General features: G+C 44.4%; 1 protein-coding gene and 1 long non-coding RNA gene across 3 annotated transcripts in view; one reads left to right on the top strand and one right to left on the bottom strand.

Annotated features, from left to right (window-relative positions):
* UBA6 (ubiquitin like modifier activating enzyme 6) overlaps positions 1 to 14,602 on the bottom strand; it is a 344,476-nt gene extending 329,874 nt beyond the window's left edge. For both annotated transcript variants that reach the window (XR_012717326.1, XM_075283775.1), the window contains exons 1-13: positions 14,527 to 14,602; positions 10,515 to 10,578; positions 9,846 to 9,940; positions 7,907 to 7,935; positions 7,706 to 7,800; positions 7,468 to 7,579; positions 6,287 to 6,367; positions 6,079 to 6,201; positions 5,202 to 5,325; positions 4,870 to 4,973; positions 3,512 to 3,574; positions 3,062 to 3,138; positions 820 to 886 (exon numbers count right to left, since the gene is read on the bottom strand). Coding sequence is in view for 1 of the 2 variants with exons in the window: in XM_075283775.1 (XP_075139876.1) it covers positions 820 to 886; positions 3,062 to 3,138; positions 3,512 to 3,574; positions 4,870 to 4,973; positions 5,202 to 5,325; positions 6,079 to 6,201; positions 6,287 to 6,367; positions 7,468 to 7,579; positions 7,706 to 7,800; positions 7,907 to 7,935; positions 9,846 to 9,940; positions 10,515 to 10,555 (1,011 nt within the window). In the remaining variant the exon portion in view is untranslated. The remainder of the gene's footprint in view (positions 1 to 819; positions 887 to 3,061; positions 3,139 to 3,511; positions 3,575 to 4,869; positions 4,974 to 5,201; positions 5,326 to 6,078; positions 6,202 to 6,286; positions 6,368 to 7,467; positions 7,580 to 7,705; positions 7,801 to 7,906; positions 7,936 to 9,845; positions 9,941 to 10,514; positions 10,579 to 14,526) is intronic.
* The window catches only part of LOC142216375 (uncharacterized), a 72,993-nt gene that overhangs the window by 25,427 nt on the left and 20,662 nt on the right, over positions 1 to 26,904 (top strand). The window lies entirely within an intron of this gene.

Raw genomic sequence — 26,904 nt, 5'->3', positions numbered from 1 at the left:
GGAACTACTCCATCAACCAGAATATTGAGGTTGATGTAAAACCTGGCTCTTCCATGAATTACAATAATGGATACATTTTCCATACCATATAGGTAAGAGTTCTCAAAACCAGATAACACACTTAGTAATAGAATAATTCTATTAATTATTTATTAATTATTTATTTTTGATATTTAAAGGGATCCTATGATTGAGATCAAATTTTTTGTCCCTAACATGTAGGAATAACCTTAAGAAAGGCTATTCATCTCCTACCTTTAGAAGTCTTCTCTGTGCCGCCGTTCCGTATAAATCCCGGTTTTTGCTGGTATCCAAATGAGTTCTCTTGCAGCACTGGGGGCGGGCCCCAGCGCTCAAACAGCACTGGGGGCGTCCCAAATGCTTTGAGAGAACTCGCCAGGACCGCCTCCATCTTCTTCAGGAACGTCCTCTTCACGCATCTTCTTCCCACGCAGGCGGTGAAACTTGTAGGCCTCGGGCAGAGCTGACTGCGCATGCCTGCAGCCTAAAGGAAAAAAGGCCGCTTGCACAGTAAGTAAGTGGCCATTTTCTTGTGGCCTGTGGGCATACGCAGTCGGCTCTGGTTTAATAAGCTTCTTCCTGGTGACAGACTCCCTGTAAGATGCTATCACTGCTGCAAAATGAATTTGCTAGCAGATTTCATGGACATTCTAATGAAATAAAGCATCCAAACCAGAGTTACGTCCTAAGCTTGTATTTTAGAACGTTACAAAGAAACATCAATGGCTGCAAATATAACACAATTCAATATAATAAAGCCTTTAACCTGGGAATCGGTTTTTAGGCTGTGAAACCTACTTTACTCTGCAGATTTTCATTTATAGATGTCGCTAAATTCTGCATCTCTTCAGCATCCTGAAGGCACCTAAAGAAATACAATTTATCTTATTATTCCACATACACAATACTATATAAATGTATAAAGTGAAAAAAACTGTAACTAACTGAAAAGAGAACAGATCAATAAGACAAACAACCCAATAGAACAGTATCAATATATAAGAAGGAAGGTATGCCATTCAAAACTGTAAGGTAATGTAAGAGGCCAATCTTACGGTAATTGTAAACAACCTTACTGGTTTTAGGACAGCTATGCCAGAATGCCACGTGACCGTGAGGCCAAATCACAGCCTCGGTTATGATCCCCTGGGTGGATGACGTCACCCAGATGCCTAAAGAAGACATCACAAGGATGCCGAGGAGAGTATAATTTGTTGTTTTTACTCACCTATTGGCCGCTACCAGTCATGTCTGTCAGAAGCAGTCATGGTAGCAAGGGAGTCACACCAAAGCCCAGGACAGTTGAGTGACCATCCCAGGGTCTCTACCTATTATACTCTGGGGCCAGAAGAGACCTCAAAGTATAAACAGCAGTTTCGGTTTGGTCTGAACGAAACCGCTAGACAAAACTTGTGAAATTCACTTAACACTTAGTCATACTGTAGGTGTCAAAGTTTACAAGGGGCGTTAACTAAATAATTGTCAATCGTAATTAAGGCGGTTTTAAATTGAGTCATTTTCACCCAATCCAATTCTGAATTGCCAACAAGTTCTCATTAAGAGAGAGACTACAGCTAATTCATGAAATGCATTACACAACCCACTCTTCATGACCGCATCTCAGAGCAAAAGTGGACTGTAAAGTACTTTAGGTTAAGAGAGGTCAGGCCGGTAAGTCTGACCTCGATAGCAGAAAAAATCTTTGAGCAAATTGTCAAGGAACATTTACTTCGGTACCTGGATGGGAAGGCATTAATTAACCAGAGCCAGCACGGCTTTATGACCAATAAATCTTGTCAGACTAACCTGATTTCCTTCTACAACAAAATCACTGAATGGTTGAACCAAGGGAATGCCGTGGACATAGTATATCTTGACTTCAGTAAGGCATTTGATAAAGTATCACACAACCTTCTTATTGAAAAAATGATTAAGTATGGCTTTGACAAAAAATCAGTTAGGTGGATTCACAACTGGCTTAATGATTGGGCACAACGAGTAATACTAAATGGCTACACATCGAACTGGAAGAAAGTCAAAAGCGGGGTGCCGCAGGGCTCTGTTCTGGGCCCAGTACTTTTTAATATCTTTATAAATGATCTGGACAATGGAATTATTGGGGAACTCATAAAATTTGCAGATGATACGAAGATAGGAGGAATAGCCAACACTAGAGAGGAGAGAGAGTGTATTCAAAAGGACTTAGACACACTGGAACAATGGGCTGAGGCGAACAAAATGGTATTTAACAGGGACAAATGCAAAGTTCTACATCTGGGTAACAGAAATGTAAAAAACATATATAGTATGGGAGGAATAGAACTAAGTGATAGCATAGGGGAAAAGGACTTGGGCATAATAGTAGATCACAAATTCAACATGAGCCAACAGTGCGGTGCTGCTGCAAAAAAGGCTAATAAAATTCTGGGATGTATTAAGACAAGCATTGACTCTAGATCAAGAGAGGTCATTATTCCGCTGTACTCTTCCCTGGTCAGACCACACCTGGAATACTGTGTACAGTTCTGGGCGCCTCAATTCAAGAAAGACATCGATATATTGGAGCAAGTCCAGAGAAGAGCAACCAAAATGGTGGAAGGTCTGCAAACCATGTCCTATGAGGAGCGGCTAAAAGAACTGGGATTGTTTAGTTTGCAGAAGAGAAGGCTGAGGGGAGATTTAATAGCAGTCTACAAATATCTGAAAGGTAGTCACAGTGTAGAGGGATCTACCCTATTCTCATTAGCACAAGGAAGTACAAGAAGCAATGGGATGAAACTAAAGGGAAAGAGATAGAGATTAGACATTAGGAAAAACTTTCTGACAGTGAGGGTAGTGAGAGAGTGGAATAGGCTGCCACGGGAGGTGGTGGGCGCTCCATCAATGGAAATCTTCAAGCGGAATCTGGATAAACATATAGCTGGGATGATTTAGGAAAACCTGCACTCGCAGGGGGTTGGACCTGATGGCCCTTGAGGTCTCTTCCAACTCTACCAAAAAAAAAAAAAAAAGAGACTACTCTTACATTTATCAATACTACCTTATGTTTGGCAAACGGCTGTGCTTCTCTTGAAAATTGTCCAATGCCAGAATTGCAGAGTGGATGCTTAAAGGAGCCTGAGAATTCAGAAGAAAAGCCGAATAGTTAATCGGGACATATTAAAACCAGTTACTGACGCATTTAATTTTTTTATTTTATTTCATTTTTACTTTGATAGTTGATTTACCTATTCTATTTTCTGCACATGATCATGGGGGCCTGGCCTACTGTTAACAGTACTTAGTGACGGGTTTTACATCATTCCCATGGAACTGTAGACTTACTTCGAGAGTGATGCTCTGTCACTTGTGCTGTGATTATCAGCTATTGTGTGTTATCCATACATACAGTAGGTGATATTCTAATCTTGCACGCGATTATAAGACTACTCTATATATTATATAATTACACTTAAAATTAGACAGTAATTAGATACACTATTTAATTTACCTCAGGTTTGCTGAAATCTGCAATGAGATACTTTGGGTTCATTAACTGCTTTTCTAGTCTTTCCTAAAAAAAAAAAAAAAAAAAAAAAAGAAAAATAGTAAGCATTTTGTGGTATATCTGCATCTCCTAGTAAGAAAGCAAAAAATAAAACAAAGACCGATTTATTTACTTGTATAGTTGTATAAGAGTGGACATTAAAGAAAATAATAAGCATGGATATATCTGCAGTATATTAGAGAATATGGATTGATGCACAGATGTCCACATTAGTGTGGAGCGAATAGTATTCGTCGAATACCTAGGAATGCGTGTATTCGGCCAATTACACCAATGCCTTGATTTGGCTACCATTAGTCACAAGTACTCTGAATTCCCTTAAAATTGCTTCTCAATCCCACTACCTTAGCAGTGGATAACATTACAGTTTCTGTCTGGGTCACAGCTAAAGGAAGACAAATCTAGCAAACTAGGCCCTAACCGGATGCACTTCCGACTGATTTGCATATCCATAAAAAGATAATTATCTATGTATTGATTCATTAGTTTGTGGCCACAAAGATTTATTCTTACTTCTATTAAAGGCCCCTGAACTGTATAATACTGGAATTAAGACAAAATGGAGGTGAAATTTACACATTTGATTTTATTTTACTAATATTTTCATTTAGCCCTAGAATTTGCACATTTTTGGGGCTTTAATTTTAATTTATTTTAAGCTTAAAGTTTTTTATCTTTACTTTTTTTATAACTTTTTTTTTCTGTCCCCATGGGGGATTGAAGCAGTGTTACACGTGTATTGCAATGTACAGGAAGCTCTCAGCTCGTGCAGAGACACGAGCTGACTGCCTCCATTCCTGGCAGGATCAACCAGGTACGTGGAGGGGACGACATGGGGCAGACCCGGGGTCACTGATCAGACCCCGGGCTGCCCATTAGCAACACCGGCACCCCTCACCCCCCCAGCGGTGGGGGTGCCAATCGGACACAAAACATACCGAAACCCCTGAGATGCCAGCGGTCACGTTTGACCGCCAGCATCTCAGGGGTTAACACCCGCGATCGGACCCGGTTCCGACCGCGGGTGTTACAGGGCATTGTCAGTCGCATGTTATGGCTGACACCCGCAGGGCATGGTGAACACACAGGTTCTGTGCGCGCACCATGCAGCCGCTGTAGTACTACGGTGGTTTGCAGGAAGTCCTTACCGGGAGCACCGTACTATTATGGCGGATGTCGGGAAGGGGTTAAAGAGGACCTCTCATGTTCTCCGATAAGTGTAGCATAGTGTTTCCTAGCTGCTTCACTGGAGATGTATTTTCCAAATTGCTTGTGGAACACATTTATCAAGAGCTACTTACAAAGTTGAGTGACTGCAGCATTTTAACCTGAACAGCCAGTCCACCATGCTGGTAAGGGTTCATGTTTGATGTATCTCCAATGCTGAATGAGTAGGGTGATGTAACTGTGACAATTATAATAAAAGTTACAAAAATAGATACATATTAAATTTCTCAAAAAGAATACATTATTTAAAGTCTATTAATATTAGTATTTGACATGCTTTCACAAATAAATGGATAGACTGCCATTAACAGTGGTGGTTGAAGATATCAGAAAGATTTATTCACTAGAAAAAGAAAACTGAAATTTACACAGAACCCTGAATGTTTGCATTTACAGTAATACTTACCAGTAATCTGGTGCGTGGACCCATTTAAAGAGCTCATTCCATTGACTTCACGAAAAGTCACAAACTGACCAGATTCAAAATTGTGAGGGCGATTATCAAAGCAGGTTACCACGCCAGGATTAGACTAAAAATAAAACCACCAGAGATTAAGAATAGAAAAAAATGTGAGCGATACATATCATACTTTAGGCTTTCTATGAATGTATGACATATGAGTTACATTTTGTAAACAAATCTTGCAGAGAACACAGAACATATCCTTCTGATCTTTTCCCAGTTTTGCATGCCAGATGGATGAGGGGTGGGAGCTTGGTCAAAAAGGATAAGGGTACATTTGTGTAAAAGCAGCAATAGGGCTGGCTGTACAATAATCTGGTGAAGATCAGAATTACAAACAGGTGCAGGGAGAAAAGACTATTCTCCTGGGACACATTTATAGCAATTTCTTACATGTTCCTCAAGTCTTGATTGCAAAATCGGGCAAAATAAATCAAATGAGGGTAGGATATTAAAGAGGCTGTCCCAAAATTGAAATTTATCATCAAGCCACAGGTTAGATGATACAAGTTTCATCTTGGGGATCTGACCACAAGAACAGGGGTCCCAATCTCAAACATGCACATTGCTGCTCTATTTAAAAAAATTTTGCTTTGCCATTTTTTTTTGTTGTCAGTGACGACTTGAAGTGGAATAGAGAAACGGCTGGACAGGACAAGTGACACTCCTAGAGCATACCAAACAGAAGCATAGTCAACATGAGAACTTTTCCATTTTTGCTAAATTCTTGTTCCACTATATTGCTCTTCAATAACGATGACACAAATGATACAACTATCAAATAATGTTTTTAATGTTAAAACGAGAAAAATGCATTTACCTGCGTTATATTAGATATGAAGGACTCTTTTGGCTCTTCCCCTGTGGTGTCCAGGACTTGAAATTCATCTCCAAAGTCACAAAACACGTAGGAGCATACACCATAAGAATCTGCGCAAATGAACTTTATAAAATACAAAAACAGGTTGCTTTACAAATGCTTAAACTGTAAGCGGACATACCTCTATAGATGGGTATATATAGGTTACCTTTATAGGTGGCTGTTGGTCATGACAAAAGTTATTAACCCGCTTCCTCAGGGAAAGTCTTGCTTCAGTTAGGATTACACACTAAGAAACAACAGAAATGACAGCTAGGACGTTTGTATCTGAACTAACATAGTTGAATAGAAAGTAAAGGTTGGGATTTCACAATTTAAAGGGATATTCTGGCAATTACAAGTGTTTCCCTATACAAAGGAGAGAGTATAACTGTCTAATTACTGCTAAGATCCCCAAAAATCACAAGAACGTGGAATTTAAAGAGGACCTTTCATGGTTTGGGGCACAGGCAGTTCTATATACTGCTGGAAAGCCGACAGTGCGCTGAATTCAGCGCACTGTTGGCTATCCCGATCTGTGCCTCGGGTAAAGAGCTTTCGGTCCCGGTACCGTAGGGCTTTACAGTCAGAAGGGCGTTTCTGACAGTCTGTCAGGTATGTCCTTCTCCACAGTAGCGCCTATCGCGCTGTACAGTGTGAGCGGAGAGGAACGCCCCCTCCCCTCCTGATAATACTAGTCTATGGACGAGCACTGTGAGCAGAGGGAGGGGGCGTTCCTCCCCGCTCACACTGTACAGCACGATAGGCACTGCTGAGGAGAAGGACGTACTTGACTGTCAGGAACGCCCTTCTGACTGTAAAGAGCTACGGTACCGGAACGATAGCGCTTTATCCGAGGCACTGATCGGGAAAGCCGGCAGTGCCCTGAATTCAGCACACTGTCTGCTTTCCAACCATATATAGAACTACTTGTGCCCCAAACCATAAAAGGTCCTCTTTAAGTGTCTTGTAAGAACACAGATGAGCACTGTTGATCTTCTTTTCTAAAAGGCAGCAAAAGCAAAGCATATGGCTATTTCTGGACGTTAAATTGAACTAAATGTAAAGGCAGCATACGTGACTACATTCAAAGAGGGCACATTGGACCCTTGATGATGTGACTAGTTGAGGCCCCACCAATCATGATAATGGAGGTCCCATGTGCCTGTATAAATGGAGCAGCATTCATTCACGCATTTGGAAGAGGACAACTCCTAATCTCTTGAATAACCCCTTATTTCTATTTGGTAGTTGTCAATCTCAAAAATAAAAAAATGGAAAGGAATTACGCAAGGTATATACGTTATTTGCAGTCTTTATTAATAACACGAACAAGAGTATCTTCTTTACCTGGTACTGTTTCAGGAATGAAAGATCAGACGACTCATCTAGTGGTATAGTTGATGATATTACTTGGACATAAGGGTTGAGCTCTGCAATGTGGTGAAGGCAGGTTTCAGCTCTGCATATTATAATAAAAAAATGCTTTAGAAGAGATAACAGACTGTATTCATGTGTTTAGTAATGTCCTGCTTTATGAAATCATTCTGTATATGACAAAATACAGGACTTTACATATTGCACCAACCTATTTTTTTGATTTATGACATCATCTTCCCTGATAAAGAAGTTAGTCCCAAGGTCCCATGTTTCACAATGTCTTGTGTCATGGATTGTCAATGCCTAATGGACAAAATACCTGTTAAACTTATGTTATGATCACAAGCTCCAGAAAAAAAAACAAAAAACATAAAGACAGAAAAACGTAATACACATATTTAGATTTTACCTTTATCCCAGCTAAAACAATGTTCTTGGCTAAAATAAAGAAAAATGACAAAGTGAGACACAAAAATAGTCAAAGGTCAATCTGCAGTTACATACTACTGTATATGCACTTTTTTTCCCCTCTTCCCCTATCAGTATGTCTTTGAAGTTTAGGAGGAAACCAACACAAATGGGAGAACATACAAACTCCTTGCAGATGTTGTCCTTGGCAGGATTTGAACCCAGGACTGCAAAGCTACAGTGCTAACCACTGACCCACCATGCGGCCTTATGCACTTTTTTTTACTGCTTCACAACATCTAATTTTCAAAAAATGTAAAACACAAGGAGTAAGGAGAACCAGGGACAGCAGTAGCTGTAGGATGCAACTGCCAATACTGAATTAAAGTCCAGTATTTTCTTCCCTGAAATACATACATGTGATAATGTTTTTTTTGTTTTTTTAAGTAGATTGTGTGTACATAAAGACATTTTTAGCAACATTTTCTCCATGTTTGTCTCGAAAAGTGAATACATGGAAAATCATGAGCAAGGCATTACTGAATTCCCCATTTAAGGATATGCAAATGTGTTTCCCAGGATGTAAATAGGAAACACTGCCTCAGTATGCTGCCCTCTATTGGAAGCAGCTGAAGCAGTGTTTCCTATTTACATCCTGGGAAACACATTTGCATATTCTTCCCACAATCCCCCACAGTGGTTTTATAAAACTCCACACACCTACATGGTGGTCTCTCCCTAAGGAGTGACAATATCCCCTTAATTTCCCCAGTTAAAGAAGTTATCCAGTTTTCACTATGAATTATCTATCCTTAAGCCCCACGCCCACCCCACCGATCAACTGTACTGACAGTATTCTTAGTGTCTTTATCTTAATTTCTCTCTTCTGCTCATTTACCTCTATCAAGTAAATCGGTGCACATATGCTTTCCTATCCACGAAAAAGCGAGGATGTCGGGTACTTCAGCGCTGCACTTATTACTTGAATAGCAGCAGATTTGTTCCAAGCCCATCCCACAGTAACTTCCGGCACCAAGTGACAGCCAAAACAACTAACTGGTGTCCGGTGTAAGACCCCGATCAATGAAATACTGATGGCCTATCCTGTGAACAAGTTGTCAGTATTAAATAAGTAAATGCTGTTGGGTTCTGAAAAACCCTTTCAGGCTGGGGCCACACAAGGAATAAACTCCGCGGTTTGGCCAAGGCGTTTTACAGTTATAGGAAAGTGGATGGGATTCCAGCAAATCCCATGCCCACTCTGTGGTAAAATATGCAGGACGGACATGCAGCGATTCCCAAAACCGCCACAGTTTTGGAAATAGCAGGATGTCAATTATATCTACAAAAATGCTGACTATTTCCCTATAGGTATAATTGAAGTGCAAAGTGACTTTTCCCGTAGTGCTTTCTTGCTGCAGGACGCCATGTGGGGCCTTAGTTTCAAGAAGGTTTGACAAGAGCTGGACGACTCTTAAGTATTTCAGCAGTGAGAGATGTGCATGTCTGTTGTTACTGTGTCTGCAACAGTTGGCTGAATAACAGTGCTAGTACTGGCAGTCCTATGTGGAACAGAATGCAATGAACATGCACGTCCGGTGATTAGAGATGAGCGAGTACTGTTCGGATCAGCCGATCCGAACAGCACGCTCCATAGAAATGAATGGATGCACCTGGTACTTCCGCTTTGACGGCGGCCGGCCGCTTAACCCCCCGCGTGCCGGCTACGTCCATTCATTTCTATGCGAGCATGCTGTTCGGATTGGCTGATCCAAACAGTACTCGCTCATCTCTACCGGTGATCTATTCAATTACAGAGCAACAGGATCCCTGTTCCAGATTGTGGGGGTCCCAAGCATATATGGTTGGACAACCCCTTTTACCAGAAAGTTGCATTTTAGAAGAATACTGTTCTGAAATAAAAAGAAGGTAACACGTACCTATTTCAACACCAAGTCCACCCATGCCACTGAGGAAAACATGGGACTGAGCCATTTTCTGCATGGCTGTATCACCCAGGACATATCTTTGCCGGCTAAAAATATAAAGACATTGTAAGAGGTGTAATTACAAGTTACAAGAACAAGGACTCTCTTGTGGATGAGGAAAGACTTCAAACATGTAGACTGATGAGGGTCTCAATATTTGCTCCCCAATTCAAAACTTAATCTTAGCATTAGTAATAAGTTTCATAAATTTTATAACTGCAACATGCACATTCACACATTCGAGAAATTATACACCTGCAATAAACGAGAGGCAAACGTCACTTTTTCTAAAAAGATTTTGGTGCATATTTTCCCAAAATCAGAAAGAGCTGATGCTGATGCGGTGGATTACAAATCTGCAGAGCATGTCAATTTACACCTTTTTTTTTTTTGGCAGTGCGTAGATAAAGTTCGTTAAAATCTCATCCACTTTCAGAGAAGAAATATGGATGGAAATTCTGCAGCACATCTGTCAAATAACAGTGTGTGACAAGATCCATCAATATCCAGAAATATCCTTTGACACCAGACTGCTATCTCAATACTTGACTTCTCAGGCAACTTGGGTCAGTATTTATCTAGGGTGGTATACTGAATTTACAGCACTAGCACATTACTAACCTGTAAAGTCCATCATCGATTTCCATAGAGTCTGCAGCCATTGTGAGGATTAATCTTGTGTGCCCTACAGAACACCAGAAAACAAACAAAACTTAGCAAGTCAAAATATAGCTGTCAAGTATCACAGCACACCATACACCAGAAACAAGCAATTGGGGGAATTTATTGTCTTAATATAATAATACATTATTAATAATGTTCACCGAAATGAATAACTCTGATCACATATCTATATGCATTGTGGGAAATTGGTATGATGTGACTGTGTAGACTGTGATATGTGTTTCAGAGCAGATAGCCCTCAATCTATGAAGGTCAACTAGTACTGCTGCTTTTAAAAAGATGTTTTATCATGACCTAGGGTAGTTTTCCTATCTGTGATCAATAAAATCAATGTCAGGCCTGGTTCACATCTGTGTTCGGTATTCCGTTCGGGGAGTCCGCTTAGGGACCCCCCCCTCCCCATACGAAATACCGAACACATTGACAAGTGGTGAGCTTATGAAAGACTATAATGGGGTCCGTGTGTTCTCCACATGGTGTCCGCATGAGTCTCGCGGAGAGAAAAGTACTTCAAAAACTACTTTCCTCTCCACATGATTCATGCAGACACCGTGTAGAAAACACGGACCACATTATAGTCTATGGGGTCCGTGTTCTTTCATTGATCACCGATTTTTAATATGTTTGGTATTCCGTTCGGGGGTCCCCAAGCAGACTCCCCAAACAAAATACTGAATGCAGATGTGAACCAGGCCTAAATCTCAAATGTAAAGATGTAAATGTATTCAGAAAAAGAAGTATCGTGCCACTTGGAAGCCATTGCTAACAAGAATATATTGATTCCTACTCTGCAATCTGATTGCAGAAATATCTTCGCCAATCACAACCAACTAAATGGGGCTTACATTTTTTTTTTCTATAATCGGTGTTACCAAAACAAACCCATTCACATAAATCAGACCAGTTTTCACTTTGCCAAAATTTCCACAAGATGTGGATTCAAAGATATCAATGGGCTATGGGCTTATAAGGTGTCTCTTCACAGGGTACTCTAATATTTAAACAGCTTGTAGTTAGAGAGGATTTCCCCCCCAAAAAAATTTACATTTTTATTTTTATCAATGTAGCTTTAAATAGTGATGTAGGAAATCATCTTATGAGTTCATACTTACTATACATTTTTATGAGATACTCAATATAAATCTCATAGAAACACACAGAGAAACTGACTTTTGGTCCACATATAAGATGCATAATTCAGATCATCGGAGCAAGTTACAAGGTACAATGAAGGATCAGAATAGAGATGATTATTACCTACATCTACATAAAAATATAGAAAGATTTTTTTTAAAGGCAATCTACCTCTTCGTTATGCGTGTCACTTTTGTAGATTAGATTTAGAGATGAATAACATTGAAGCAATATAAAAAACGAGGAAGTGGGTGAAGTAGGGACGGGTCTTCATTCCTGTTCTTGCCACTCAGATGTAAAGTGGTAGGTGACATCATAGCTGTGGGAGGATTAACCATCTCCATCAGAGGTGCTCCAGGAGGACTGCCCCTAGTGCACCTAGTTCCTCAATTCCGAATCTACAATAGTGACATACATAACACATGTATGTTGTATATCACTGCAATGTGCCCTGTAACACAGTAATCACAGAAGAATATGCTTGGATAGGTGGTAGACTCCCTTTAAAGGGGTTGTCCAGTTTCAGTAAATAAACTGTTTACATAATGATACTTTCTGTATCCATTCCTTATGGTAATTTCTGCTTGCTTTCATTGTTTACTTCCAGTAAATAAAAATCAGTCCATGATCAATCTGATGGACAATGCATAGTTATGGGCACACAAGTAGACAGCTGGTTACAAGACAGATTACTGAGCTGTGACTATAACTAGCTGTGCACCTGTGTATCCGTCCCATGACCATGGACTGATTTTTATCTGCTGGAAGAAAATAATGAATGACAGCGAGCTGAGATCTAGAAAACCACGAGGAATTGATACAGAAAGTTGGAAAATAGAATAACTTTTCATTACATTTTTTGCTGAAAATGAACAACCCCTTTAAATATCTACTCGTTCTGTGCTAAGAAATCAAAGATAGGTTCTCATCAGAAATTGACCCCCCACTCCCTCCCTCTGTGACTGCACACAAAGATAGCTGTCAATAACTGTTTGGACTTTTCAAGATGCAAACAGTAAAGAATTTGATGAATAAATGACAAGTTACCATGAAACGATACATCAATTTGCTAAGTTCCTTTTTCCTGCCACAGGTTCCCTCTATGGCATGCTGGAGCACTCTTGGTCTGACAGGAGTTACTTCGGTAGCAATGAGGCAAGTGGCACACTGCTTACTTACAGCAGTAATCCAAATACAAACGTACTTTAAATACTTGGCCTTGACTCTGCGCTCTCTATTCACAGAATCCCAATTACACATTGCTTTGCTAATATGCTATAAAAGTCCCTGGTAGGACGCACAAAAAGAATAACTGATCTGCCAGCAGGGCTTTGATGGTGACTTCCAAATAGCAAAATACATTATATTACTGATGATGGTTCTTTTTAAAGTACAGGCATATGAACGTGTACGGTTGGTCCATAGATCTGTTTCCAGTGAGCCAGTGCTGCAAAACAGACATGTATAAGACCTGTCCTGAGTGTTTGCCAGGGCTCACCCCCCGTGATAATACATGGGTATACATATAGAACTATTAAAATATAATGGGCCAGTGTGCTATCTATGATAAACATGGCTAGAACACTAACAAGGGTTTATTTGCTTGTATATAGATTCTAAACTTGTATGGGAAAACACTCCCACCTACACTACTCTGCTATTGCAAGGTCTGTTAATGCTCTATTTCTAGTAAAGGGGTTGTCCACTTTCAGACCAATATTGAGAGACAAATGTTATGGTTTGTATAATAAAAAGTTGTACAATTTTCCAATATACTTTCTGTATCAATTCCTCAGGGTTTTCTAGATCTCTGCTTGCTGTCACTCATTCTGTTACTCCCAGTGGATAAAACTCTGACCATGGTCATGTGATTTACGGTCCATGGTCATGTGATTTACGGTCCATGGTCATGTGATGAGGACACAGGTGCTGCTCGTTACAGTCACAGCACAGTAATCAGACACCTGCCTGGTAATCAGCTGTGCACCTGTGTGCTCATCACATGACCATGGACCGTACATCACATGACCATGGGCCGTACATCACATGACCATGGACAGACTTATCTTCTAGAAGTAACAGAATGAATGACAACAAGCAGAGATCTAGAAAACTGTGAGGAATTGATACAGAAAGTATATTGGAAAATTGTATATCTTTTTTATTGTACATTTGTCAATATTGGTCTGAAAGTGGCCAACCCCTTTTGTCTATCCCAGTCTACCAGATAATATGACATGGTGCTGTGGCTACAGGGGGTGCCGAGGAAGCAATCGCTACTGGGACCAGGAGATTGAGGGGTCCCAAAAGCTTCTCTATAACAAGATGACACCAGTGTTATAGACAGCACATGGTAGGCAGGGGCCCATTACCTATTTTGCTTTGGGGCCCAGGAGTTTCAGGTTATGCCTCTACATGGTGCACAGTGCTATATCATAGTATAATGTAAATGTTATTAGATGATGTCAAAAACTTTTAAAGACCTTGACAAGATCACTTACTATATAGATATAAAAGGAAAATCACCAATTCCTCAAAAACTGACAATGCACCTAAGAGAAATGAAGATTGCACCTAGAAAGTTATCATGTGCAAACACCACCTATCATCTGACGGCGTCCTTTGCCATTTCCTTTCTGTAGATTTCCTCGCAAGAAAACGCACCCTCATTGATATGTGTCAGCAGGTTTGTCCTGCAGCATCATGGAAAGGTAAGATGGAGAAACTCCCAATGAGCTCATGGTGGAGAGCTGACCTTATAATCACACATCTGCTGTGTACACAGGAATACACCGAGAATGAATAAACCACTAACCTGAACTACAGCTGCTGCAGTTCCGTGTCGGCCAGGAAAGGAAGACCCGGGGAAGAGGAGAACAGAATACTACAACTCCCACAATGCCTCTCGCTGGCAGGAAGGCGAAAGCGTTCAAATCACTAAAACTTTATTAAACAGTGAAATATCGAGCTGTCACGTGACTTCTAGCCTTAGCACTAACCGGAAATTGCTCAGACAGGTTCCTGTCACGAGATAAGAGAAGGGTTGCGTCTAGAATGGAGTTGCTCCTGGTAGGTCCTCCATCCAGCAACTCCAATCTAGTCACCTCACTAGTGAACGGTCTAGATTGGAGTTGCTGGAGGGAGGACCTGCTAGAATCAACTCCAATCTAGACAATTCACTAGTGAGGTGACTAGATTGGAGTTGCTGGAGGCAGGGACCTGCTAGAATCAACTCCAATGTAGACTGTTCAGTACTGAAGTGACTAGAATGGAGTTGCTTAGAGGAGCTGCTGCCAGAAACTCCAATCTAGTCCCCTCACTACAGAATTGGCTAGAATGGAGTGTGTATAGGGAGGAGCCATAACTGGCTAAGACAGACATTGTATATGTATATGGTATCAATAAGAATATAGGAAATACACATTTCTGGACATACATACATATGGCACTCATATATATATTTTCATATATATATATATATATATATTTATATATATATAATTATATATATAATTATATATATGTATATATATTTATATATATATAATTACATATATATAGATAGATATACCTATATATATATTACATATATAGTTTATAAATATATATTTGCCATATGGTCTGAACAGGGCGTTGATGCCGCAGCCTTACGTGTTTATTATAACTTGCGTCACTTTCTTGTTGTAAGTGATGATGGAAATATATGGCAATTAATAACTGATATAGAGCTAAATTCTGACGTATCGCTGTGCGCCTGATTTATCAGTATATAGTTACTGCAGGTAGGCTCATGATGGTCTCAGTATATTCTGTAGTTGCTATAGGTAGGTCCTCCCTACAGCAACTCCATTCTAGCTGTCTCACTACAGAACTGACTAGAATGGAGTTGCTGCAGGTAGGTTGATGGTATCGGTATATTCTGTAGTTGCTATAGATAGGTCCTCCTTGCAGCAACTCCATTCTAGCTGTCTCAATACAGAACTGACTAGAATGGAGTTGCTGCAGTTAGGTTCATGGTATCGGTATATTCTGTAGTTGCTATAGGTGGGTCCTCCTTACAGCAACTCCATTCTAGCTGTCTCAATACAGAACTGACTAGAATGGAGTTGCTGCAGGTAGGTTCATGGTATCGGTATATTCTGTAGTTGCTATAGGTAGGTCCTCCCTACAGCAACTCCATTCTAGCTGTCTCAATACAGAATTGACTAGAATGGAGTTGCTGCAGGTAGGTTCATGGTATCGGTATATTCTGTAGTTACAATAGGTGGTCCTCCTTGCAGCAACTCCATTCTAGCTGTCTCACTACAGAACTGACTAGAATGGAGTTGCTGCAGGTAGGTTGATGGTCTGGGTATATTCTGTAGTTGCTATAGGTAGGTCCTCCTTGCAGCAACTCCATTCTAGCTGTCTCAATACAGAACTGACTAGAATGGAGTTGCTGCAGTTAGGTTCATGGTATCGGTATATTCTGTAGTTACAATAGGTGGGTCCTCCTTGCAGCAACTCCATTCTAGCTGTCTCACTACAGAACTGACTAGAATGGAGTTGCTGCAGGTAGGTTGATGGTCTGGGTATATTCTGTAGTTGCTGTAGGTAGGTCCTCCCTGCAGCAACTCCATTCTAGCTGTCTCACTACAGAACTGACTAGAATGGAGTTGCTGCAGGTAGGTTCATGGTCTCAGGGTGTTCTGTAGTTGCTATAGGTAGGTCCTCCTTACAGCAACTCCATTCTAGCTGTCTCACTACAGAACTGACTAGAATGGAGTTGCTGCAGGTAGGTCCATGGTCTGGGTATATTCTCTATAGGTTAGTCAGTATAGGACCTATATCTTATAAGCTCCACCTACAGTAATAATATTAATAAAACAAACATACATTTTAAAAAATATATATTTTATTGAAATAAAACCATCTGCACAATCCTCATCCATTTTAAAAAAACAAAACAATAAACAAACAAAAAACCACCTCCACTAGTTACCAACGTAGTCTATCACACCCCCCCCCCCTTCCATCCACTTACCTGTCCTGGTCTAGTATTACCTGCTCTCATGGAATAAACCAGCCACTGTCGTCTCATGTGATGGGGTTACTAGAGGAAAGACAGGATCACATGTGCGCCAGGCTGTACGTTGTTTAAAGATGACCTTTCACCTCCTGGGGCACATGCGGTGTAATACACCGCTAGAAAGCCGACAGTGCGCTGAATTTAGCGCTCTATTGGCTTTCCCGTTCTGTGTCACCGGTGAAGAGCTATCAGTGCCGGTACCGTAGCTCTTCACTGTCAGAAGGGAGTTTATGACAGTCAGGAACGCCCTTCCTCCCATCAGCGCCTATAGCGCTGGACTGCGAAAGCGGGCAGGAACGCCGCCCCCACTACTAGTCTATGGACGAGTATTATCCCCAGGAACCTTCTCCACCATTACATAGATGACAACCCATCAGGGATCTGACCCCATGCAGACAGGTGGCAGCCTGCCCAGGGACGCCCACAGCCTCCCCTCACATCAGTGCCTATAGTGCTGTACTGTGAGAGCGGGGAGGAACGCGCCCCCAGTACTAGTCTATGGACGAATACTATTAGGAGAGGGAGGGGGGCGTTCCTTCCCGCTCTCACAGTACAGCGCTATAGACGCTGCTGTGAGGAAGGGCGTTCCTGACAGAGTATCAGAAACGCCCTTCTGACTATGAAGAGGTACGGTACCGGCACTGATAGCTCTTCACCGGGGGCACAGAACGGGAAAGCCGATAGTACGCTGAATTCAGCACACTGTCAGCTTTCTAGCAGTATATAAAACCGCATGTGCCCCAAGTGATGAAAGGTCCTCTTTATACACCGTGGAGAGTGAGCAGTGCAGAATGTTTATGCATACAGCTCACACCCTGGATATAAAGGCTGGGACAGTAGGATGTGGGGGCCATTCTATGTATAATGCAGGAGGAGTGAGAATATATGTAACACAGGGGCACTACTGTATGTGATAACTTCAGCGTCCCTGCGCTATGTAACCAGAGATACGTGATTTACTCTGCTTACACCCAAGCAGCCCCTTCCCCAACCACCTACTTCACACATGCAGAAACACCCCAGGGACTCCACACACACTAGAAAAGCGGCACTCCCCAGGAACCCCCTCCACCAACACACAGGTGACAACCCACCAGGGACCTGACCCCATGCACACAGGTGGCAGCCTGCCCAGGGACACCCACAGCCTCCCCTCACACAGAGGCAGCACCCCCCACTTACATGAAGATAGCACCCCACACCAGACAGCAACCTCTAAGGGATCCCCCTTCCCAAGGCACAGACGGCAGCCCCTAGGGACTGGAACCCGTATCATACAGGCAGCCCCCCAGGGTCCAGATCACAACAGCTCACAGACAGCAGTCTCCCAAGTACCGGAGATCCTAGCACACAGATGCAGGCCCCCAGCATACAGGTGGCAGCCCCCCAAGGACCGGACCACCACCCTCCCCTAGCATACAGGCAGCAGCCGCCCATGGACCGGACCCTCCCCCCAACACACAAGTGGTAGCCCCCCAGTGCCTGGATCACCCAGCACACAAGCAGCAGCCCCCCAGGGTCCAGATCACAACAGCACACAGGAGGCAGCCCCCAGGTCCTGCATCCCCCTAGCTTACAGACAGCAGCCCCTGCGCCCCTCAGGATACAGATGGCAGTCCCCCCAGGGACTGAAGCCCCCATCCCCCTCAGCATACAGCAGAAGCACCCTAACACATAGGTGGCAACACCTCAGGTGCCGGACCCCTCCAACTCACAGGTAGCATCCCCACACGCACACCGGTGGTAGCATCTCAGAGTCCATCAACAACCCCCGCCCACATACAGGCAGTACTGCATGAATCCCCCATTTACATGAAGGCAGCAGCTAAATGACCTAGACACAACAAAGCAGTACCCCGGAACCTCCGCCACATGCCCACAGGTGGAAGTACCCAAGGGGCCACCACCAGCACCCCCTCACACACACAGGTAGCATCCCAGGGACCTCCAAACAAGGACACAGGTGGCAGCACCCTGGGACCACCTCCAGAACTCCCTCTCACACACAAGCAGTGCCCCAGGAACCCAACACACAAATTCAATACCCCTGGGAACCCACACAAACGCATGCAGCAGGCCCCCCCAGGGACCCTCCCCACCATTACATGCAAGCAGCACCCCAGGGATGTTTACTCCCCCTTTAGATGCCAGCAGCACCCTAAAGGCCCTGCCCCTCCTTCAGATGCAAGCCGTACCCCAAAGACCCCCTGCCCCCCCTTAGATGCCAGCAGTACCTCAAAGACCCACTGCCAGGGGCGTAACTATCGTGACCAGCTAGAGATAGCCAGGGTCCAGTACCACTATGACAGCGGTCGAGGAAAGCCTGGTTCCCCGACCACTATATATATTGTAAATGAGAAGGGGCACCGGCATGTTGCCAGGCCATTTTTCTTTTTTTCTATGTAGATTGTGAGCCCCTCCCCCCACACAGAGCGCACAATGTACATTTTTCCCTATCAGTATGTCTTTGGAATATGGGATGGAAATCCATGCAAACACGGGGAGAACATACAAACTGCTTGCAGATGTTTTTTTTGCCCTTGGCAGGATTTGAACACCAGGACTCCAGCTCTGCAAGGCTACAGTGCTAACCACTGAGCCTCCGTGTGCAGGGGAGGTGACTTAAAATAATAAATAGATATACTCACCTCTCATGGGCTCTGCATCCTCTCCGGCATCTTCCATCATGTGCATGAGATTAGGCCCCAGCAGTCAGATGGAGCGCAGCGGTGTAATGACGTCAGTGTACCCTCACATGACTGCTGAGGACCAATCACAGGCCTCAACAGAGACATCGGGAAGATGCTGAAGGCAGCCGGAGCCAGGATGCCCAGGAAAGGCGAGGATTAGTGATTGTTATTTTTATTCACCTATCCTGGGACTCCGATTATTATACTCTGGGGTCTGTGTAGATCACAGTGTAGAATAATATCACCGGAGCGGAGGGGGGCTGTTGGGAGCAAATAATACTGGGGGTGAGAGGCACTGCTGGAGATATAATACTGTGTGCGTGTGTTTGTGTGGGGGAACACACTGCTGGGCATGTAAAACTGTATGGGGGGGGGGGGACACTGCTGGGCATATAATACTGTGGGTGGTGGGAACTTCTGGGTGTATAATACTGTGGGGTGGGGGGACACTGCTGGGCGTGTAATACTGGGGGACGGGCACTGCTGGGAATGTAATACTGTTTGGGGGTGGGGGACACTGCTGGACAGTGGCGTAACTAGGAATGGCGGGGCCCCATGGCGAACTTTGTCCCCCCCCCCCTTTCCTGACCGACATCGAAGATCTCGACCGATGACCCCCCGCCGCATTCCTGCACGCGCTATTATGCCCCATAGTGGCCCCTGCACACAGTATTATGCCCCATAGTGGCCCCTGCACACAGTATTATGCCCCATAGTGGCCCCTGCACACAGTATTATGCCCCATAGTGGCCCCTGCACACAGTATTATGCCCCATAGTGGCCCCTGCACACAGTATTATGCCCCATAGTGGCCCCTGCACACAGTATTATGCCCCATAGTGGCCCCTGCACACAGTATTATGCCCCATAGTGGCCCCTGCACACAGTATTATGCCCCATAGTGGCCCCTGCACACAGTATTATGCCCCATAGTGGCCCCTGCACACAGTATTATGCCCCATAGTGGCCCCTGCACACAGTATTATGCCCCATAGTGACACCTGCACACAGTATTATGTCCCATAGTGGCCCCTGCACACAGTATTATGTCCCATAGTGGCCCCTGCACACAGTATTATGTCCCATAGTGGCCCCTGCACACAGTATTATGTCCCATAGTGGCCCCTGCACACAGTATTATGTCCCAGTGGCCCCTGCACACAGTATTATGTCCCATAGTGGCCCCTGCACACCCTATTATGCCCCATAGTGGCCCCTGCACACCCTATTATGCCCCATAGTGGCCCCTGCACACAGTATTATGTCCCATAGTGGCCCCTGCACACAGTATTATGTCCCATAATGGCCCCTGCACACAGCATTATGTCCCATAGTGGCCCCTGCACACAGTATTATCCCCCATAGTGACACCTGCACACAGTATTATGTCCCATAGTGGCCCCTGCACACAGTATTATGTCCCATAATGGCCCCTGCACACAGTATTATGTCCCATAGTGGCCCCTGCACACCGTATTATGTCCCATAATGACCACCCATGAACAGTTATTATACTCTGGTGTCTTTTCAGACCCCAGAGTATAATAAACGGAGACCAAGGGTGATACAAACATAAAAAACACTCTGAACAATATAATAAAGTTGATCCGCAACGTCCACGGCTCGTTTTTTAATAAAAATTAACTTTTAATGGTTCGTTTAAAAACATATCAGCAGACAAAAAAGAAAAACATACTTCACGAACAGACAAGGACAAAAAAGAAATCACATGCCCATGGCAATAAAAAACGCCAACGCGTTTCGAGGCAGAGACCTCTTATTCATGGCATGCCATGAATAAGAGGTCTCTGCCTCGAAACGCGTTGGCGTTTTTTATTGCCATGGGCATGTGATTTCTTTTTTGTCCTTGTCTGTTCGTGAAGTATGTTTTTCTTTTTTGTCTGCTGATATGTTTTTAAACGAACCATTAAAAGTTAATTTTTATTAAAAAACGAGCCGTGGACGTTGCGGATCAACTTTATTATATTGTTCAGACTGAAAGCCAGACCCTCTCGGACTCGGGATCTATGTGATCGTGCACACCTTGGGACTCGTATGTACTGGTGAGTCTACAGCTTTAAATCCTTCTTGTATATAGTTGATAAAAAACACTGTAACTTACCTATCACCCGCTCCGCTGCAGTCTTCAGTGGCGTCGGCCACCTTTAATGACGTACGGACGTCACATGACCCGGACCTAGTTGTGTGATGTTTATTATGTTCTCTTACCTTTCCGGGGCCTCCGATCATTATACTTGGGGTTCTGAAAATAGTATAATAATAGTGCTTGGGGGCCCCGCGGTGTCACTTACCGATCCCAGCCCCTGCCGGTAACAGCCTATTAAAAAAAGAAAAAAAAGGCAGGGGTAGCGGCTGTCGCTAGGCCCCTAATGTCCCAGGCCGTGTGGCAGCCGCTACCCCGGTAGTGACGCCACTGCTGATGGGCATATAATCCTGTTTGGGGGGGGGGGGGGGGGGAAACACTGCTGGGCATGTAATACTATGGCGGGGGGCACTGCTGAGCATAGATGCCAGCAGTACCCCCAAAGATCTCCTGCGCCCCCTTAAATGCCAGGAACACCCAAAGGACCCTGTCTCCCTCCATGCCAACAGACTCCTATACCACCCTAATCATCAATCCAATCCACCAGACCCTCCGGGATACAGTCCCATGTAAAACATCACTCTCTTTTCAGCCTCATCCAACGTGCAGTCCCATGTAACTACATCACTCTCTCTCCTCAGCCTCACCCAACATGCAGCCCCATGTAACTACATCACTCTCTCCCCTCAGCCTCATCCAACATGCAGTCCCATGTAACTACATCACTCTCTCCCCTCAGCCTCATCCAACATACAGTCCCATGTAACTACATCACTCTCTCCCCTCAGCCTCATCCAACATACAGTCCCATGTAACTACATCACTCTCTCCCCTCAGCCTCATCCATTGTGCAGTCCCATGTAACTACATCACTCCCCCTTCAGCCTCATCCAACATGCAGTCCCATGTAACTACATCACTCCCCCTTCAGCCTCATCCAACATACAGTCCCATGTAACTACATCACTCCCCCTTCAGCCTCATCCAACATACAGTCCCATGTAACTACATCACTCTCTCCCCTCAGCCTCATCCAACGTGCAGTCCCATGTAACTACATCACTCTCTCCCCTTAGCCTCATCCAACATACAGTCCCATGTAACTACATCACTCTCTCCCCTCAGCCTCATCCAACATGCAGCCCCATGTAACTACATCACTCTCTCCCCTCAGCCTCATCCAACATGCAGCCCCATGTAACTACATCACTCTCTCCCCTCAGCCTCACCCAACATGCAGTCCCATGTAACTACATCACTCTCTCCCCTCAGCCTCATCCAACATGCAGTCCCATGTAATTACATCACTCTCTCCCCTCAGCCTCATCCAACATGCAGCCCCATGTAACTACATCACTCTCTCCCCTCAGCCTCACCCAACATGCAGTCCCATGTAACTACATCACTCTCTCCCCTCAGCCTCATCCAACATGCAGTCCCATGTAATTACATCACTCTCTCCCCTCAGCCTCATCCAACATGCAGCCCCATGTAACTACATCACTCTCTCCCCTCAGCCTCATCCAACATGCAGTCCCATGTAATTACATCACTCTCTCCCCTCAGCCTCATCCAACATGCAGTCCCATGTAATTACATCACTCTCTCCCCTCAGCCTCATCTAATGTGCAGTCCCATGTAATTACATCACTCTCTCCCCTCAGCCTCATCCAACATGCAGTCCCATGTAATTACATCACTCTCTCCCCTCAGCCTCATCTAATGTGCAGTCCCATGTAACTACATCACTCTCTCTCCTCAGCCTCATCTAATGTGCAGTCCCATGTAACTACATCACTCTCTCCCCTCAGCCTCATCCAACATGCAGTCCCATGTAATTACATCACTCTCTCCCCTCAGCCTCATCCAACATGCAGCCCCATGTAACTACATCACTCTCTCCCCTCAGCCTCACCCAACATGCAGTCCCATGTAACTACATCACTCTCTCCCCTCATCCAACATGCCGTCTCATGTAGAACAAACCTCTCTCTCCCCTTCCATCCTCAATTACCACGCTACAATCCCCTCTGCTTTCTCTTCTCCAGCTCCATGTGCTCGTCTCCGGCTTCCTCTATACAGCACCGAGCAGTGAGGGCCGAAACCCCGCCCTCATATGAGAGGCCACGCCCCTTCCTGTGACATCATACCTACCAGGAGCAACTCCATTCTAGTCACGACCATAAGAGAAGCGCGGCAGTGGTTCATTTGTGACTGAAACACTTTCTTTATAAGGGCAATAGGTGTTATACTGTACTCCATAGTTATAGTATTTAGCCGGCTCAGTGTGAGCTATTTCTCCTTACTGGTAGCTCTCTAAATACTATCTCAGTTAAGGACACACACCTTCACCAGTGCCAGTATTTAGCCAACTCTGTGTGCCTATAGCCCATCATTTGTAGGGACAATTTCTGCCCCCTATTGGTCGGTTCTGAACCTTACAGTATTTAGCTGCTTCACTGTGAATTGGCTAAACCCCGCTCTCAGTAAGGACCTTTATAATAACTGGGCTCCGGCTTCAGTAATGATTGTAAATCTCACAATAAATCATTACAATTATAAGATAATAATAATAAGACACATATTATCTTTATTATTCCAACAGTTGTTTGGAAATCAACAATAAACAATGGAAAATATTTTTCAGCAAAAAGTAAGTCTGAGTTTTCCTTTTCAAGGTCCTTTTCAGTGATAGTAATAAAGCCGTCTCATGCTGTGCTGGCTATTTACTATACTTTCACTGAAATACAGATATCAGGTCCTATCTTTTTAATAAATGCTTAATTGAAGGGAAACTATCTCAAAGTAGGAACAGAAAATATTAATAAAACTTCACCTTTATTTTCACTCTTTAAAATAGTATTAAAGGTTAAAAATGCTAACAGACCACTCCTCTCAAGAATATGGCCAGAGACAACAAGTGATTATGAAGATAATCTTGTTTCCCTTAGTCCTAACAGCGGCACAATGTGGGGTATTTCTGCCCCTGTGTGCTGGTAGGACAGGCGGATTTTTAATTAGCCAATCAAAATGCGTGGCTGGCCCTATAAGAGGGCACAAGAACCTCCCCTCTGCGTGTAAATACAAAAGTACCTCCATACTACATACAATTTCGTACATAAGATGTGATTCCCAGGGTGGGAAATCTTGTGCCGCTGTTAGGACTAAGGGAAACAAGATTATCTTCATAATCACTTGTTCCCTGTCGTCCGTACCAGCAGCACAATGTGGGGATATAGCAAGTAGGCCCCAAGATGGGTGGGATTATTCCATGATCGAGCTTAAAACGGACTGGGCAAAGGCAGTAGAATCTGCCACCCGGTCCTTCAGGCGGTAATGCCGAATGAAAGTGGACTCAGATGCCCAGGAGGCAGCTGCACAAATTTGGTCCAAAGACAACGCACTCCTCTCGGCCCGAGAGGTGGACACTGCCCTGGTCGAATGGGCATGAAGAAAAGATGGAGCCGATAGCCCCCGGGCGGTGTAAGCGACCTTAATCGTCTCCGAAACCCACCGGGATATTGTAGCTTTGGCGGCCTTGGCGCCCTTGTTTTTCCCTGTGTAACTGATTAACAGGTTTTCGGCTTGCCTGAAAGGGCGAGTGCGCTGCAGGTAGATTTGCAAGCATCTGACCACATCCAGCCTGTGCCATCTTTCCTCTTCCGGCGAAGAAGGGGAAGGACAAAATACTGGAAGAGAAATTGTCTGGTTCCTATTTGCAGCAGATGGTATCTTGGGACGAAACCCTGGGAGGAACCTAAGCTGCACATGGTCCGAAAAAAAGATAGTATATGGCTCTTCAGCAGATAAAGCCTGTAGTTCACTAACCCGTTTGGCAGTTGTGACTGCCAATAGCAGCGCCATTTTACCGGTCAGTAACTTAAGGGAGACTTCCTCCAGGGGTTCGAATGGTTGGTCACAAAGAGCGTTCAGGACCGGAATAAGGTCCCATTGGTGGACAGGGGTGTTCACCACCGGTCTCAGCCTAGTTGCTCCTTTAATAAAGGTGCTCACTAAAGGATCCTGAGACAAACGCCTCCCCAGATAGGCGGACAGGGCCGCTACGTGTACTTTGAGTGTGGCCGCAGCAAGACCTCTGTCTAGTCCGTCTTGAAGGAAGTCCAGGATCGCCTCCGTCGGGGGATCAGTGGAGTCCACTTGATGCTGCAGACACCAGGCATTAAAGATGTTACCAATTCGACGGTAATTCCTGTTAGTCGAATCCGCTCTGGTGCTGGATAGGGTCTTCAAGACGGCTTGTGACAGTCCTCTATTCCTCAATAGGGACTGGTCAACCTCCAGGCTGTCAGGTTGAGTCTCCTCAGATCCTGTCATCTCAGCTCTCCTTGGGTTACCAGGTCTGGGAGTGGGGGAAGCCTCCAATATATGCCCTGACTCATTTGTATGAGCTGAGCAAACCAAGCCCTTTTTGGCCAGAACGGGATTATGGCTATTCCCGAGGCTTGGTCCTGTCTTATTTTGATCAATACCTTCGGTATGATTGGAATTGGAGGGAAAATGTAAAACAGCCTGAACCTCCATGGGATGGACAGGGCATCCACTGCCAAGGGATTGTCCTCCTGGTATAGGGAGCAGAAGGTCCCTACCTTGGCATTGAGTCGGGTAGCCATAAGATCGACCACCGGGAGACCCCATCTCTGGACGATCTGTTGAAATACGTCTGGATTGAAAGACCATTCTCCTGATACGGTAATACCCCGACTCAGATGATCCGCTACTATGTTCAGGGAGCCCTTTATGTGAACAGCGGATAACTGGACCAGATTCTTCTCTGCCCAGGCGAATATGAGATTCGTCTCTCTCAGTAAGGTTGGTGACCTGGTGCCCCCTTGTTTGTTTATGTAGACTACCACCGTCATGTTGTCTGACCTGATTTTGACAGACTTGCCTTTCAATTCTGGGGCAAAGTGTACTAGGGCCAGGTACACTGCTCTGAGTTCCTTGAGATTGGAAGACCCCAGCTCCGGAAATCTCCATCGTCCTTGTACAGTCTTGTCCTGACAATGGGCTCCCCATCCCCACTGGGATGCATCCGTTGTCAACAGGGTCCACAATGTCGGGACCGTGGACCTTCCGTCTTTCAGGTGTATCCACCATCTGAGGGAAAGACGGGTAGCGGGAGAAAGGCATATCTTCTTGTGTAGTCCCCGTGGAGACCTGTTCCAGGTTCTCAACACTTCCATCTGCAGGGGACGCAAATGCCATAAAGCCCAAGGGACTGCTCTGGCCGAGGATGACATTAGGCCGAGGACTCTCATGGCGGTGCGGATGGTTACCCGCCGAGTGTGCAATAGAAATTGTGCACTGGCC

This window comes from Leptodactylus fuscus, chromosome 1, assembly GCF_031893055.1.
Source record: "Leptodactylus fuscus isolate aLepFus1 chromosome 1, aLepFus1.hap2, whole genome shotgun sequence".
Taxonomy (NCBI): domain Eukaryota; kingdom Metazoa; phylum Chordata; class Amphibia; order Anura; family Leptodactylidae; genus Leptodactylus; species Leptodactylus fuscus.
Note: the sequence above shows the minus strand (reverse complement) of the source record. Positions and strands in the feature narration are given on the sequence as shown.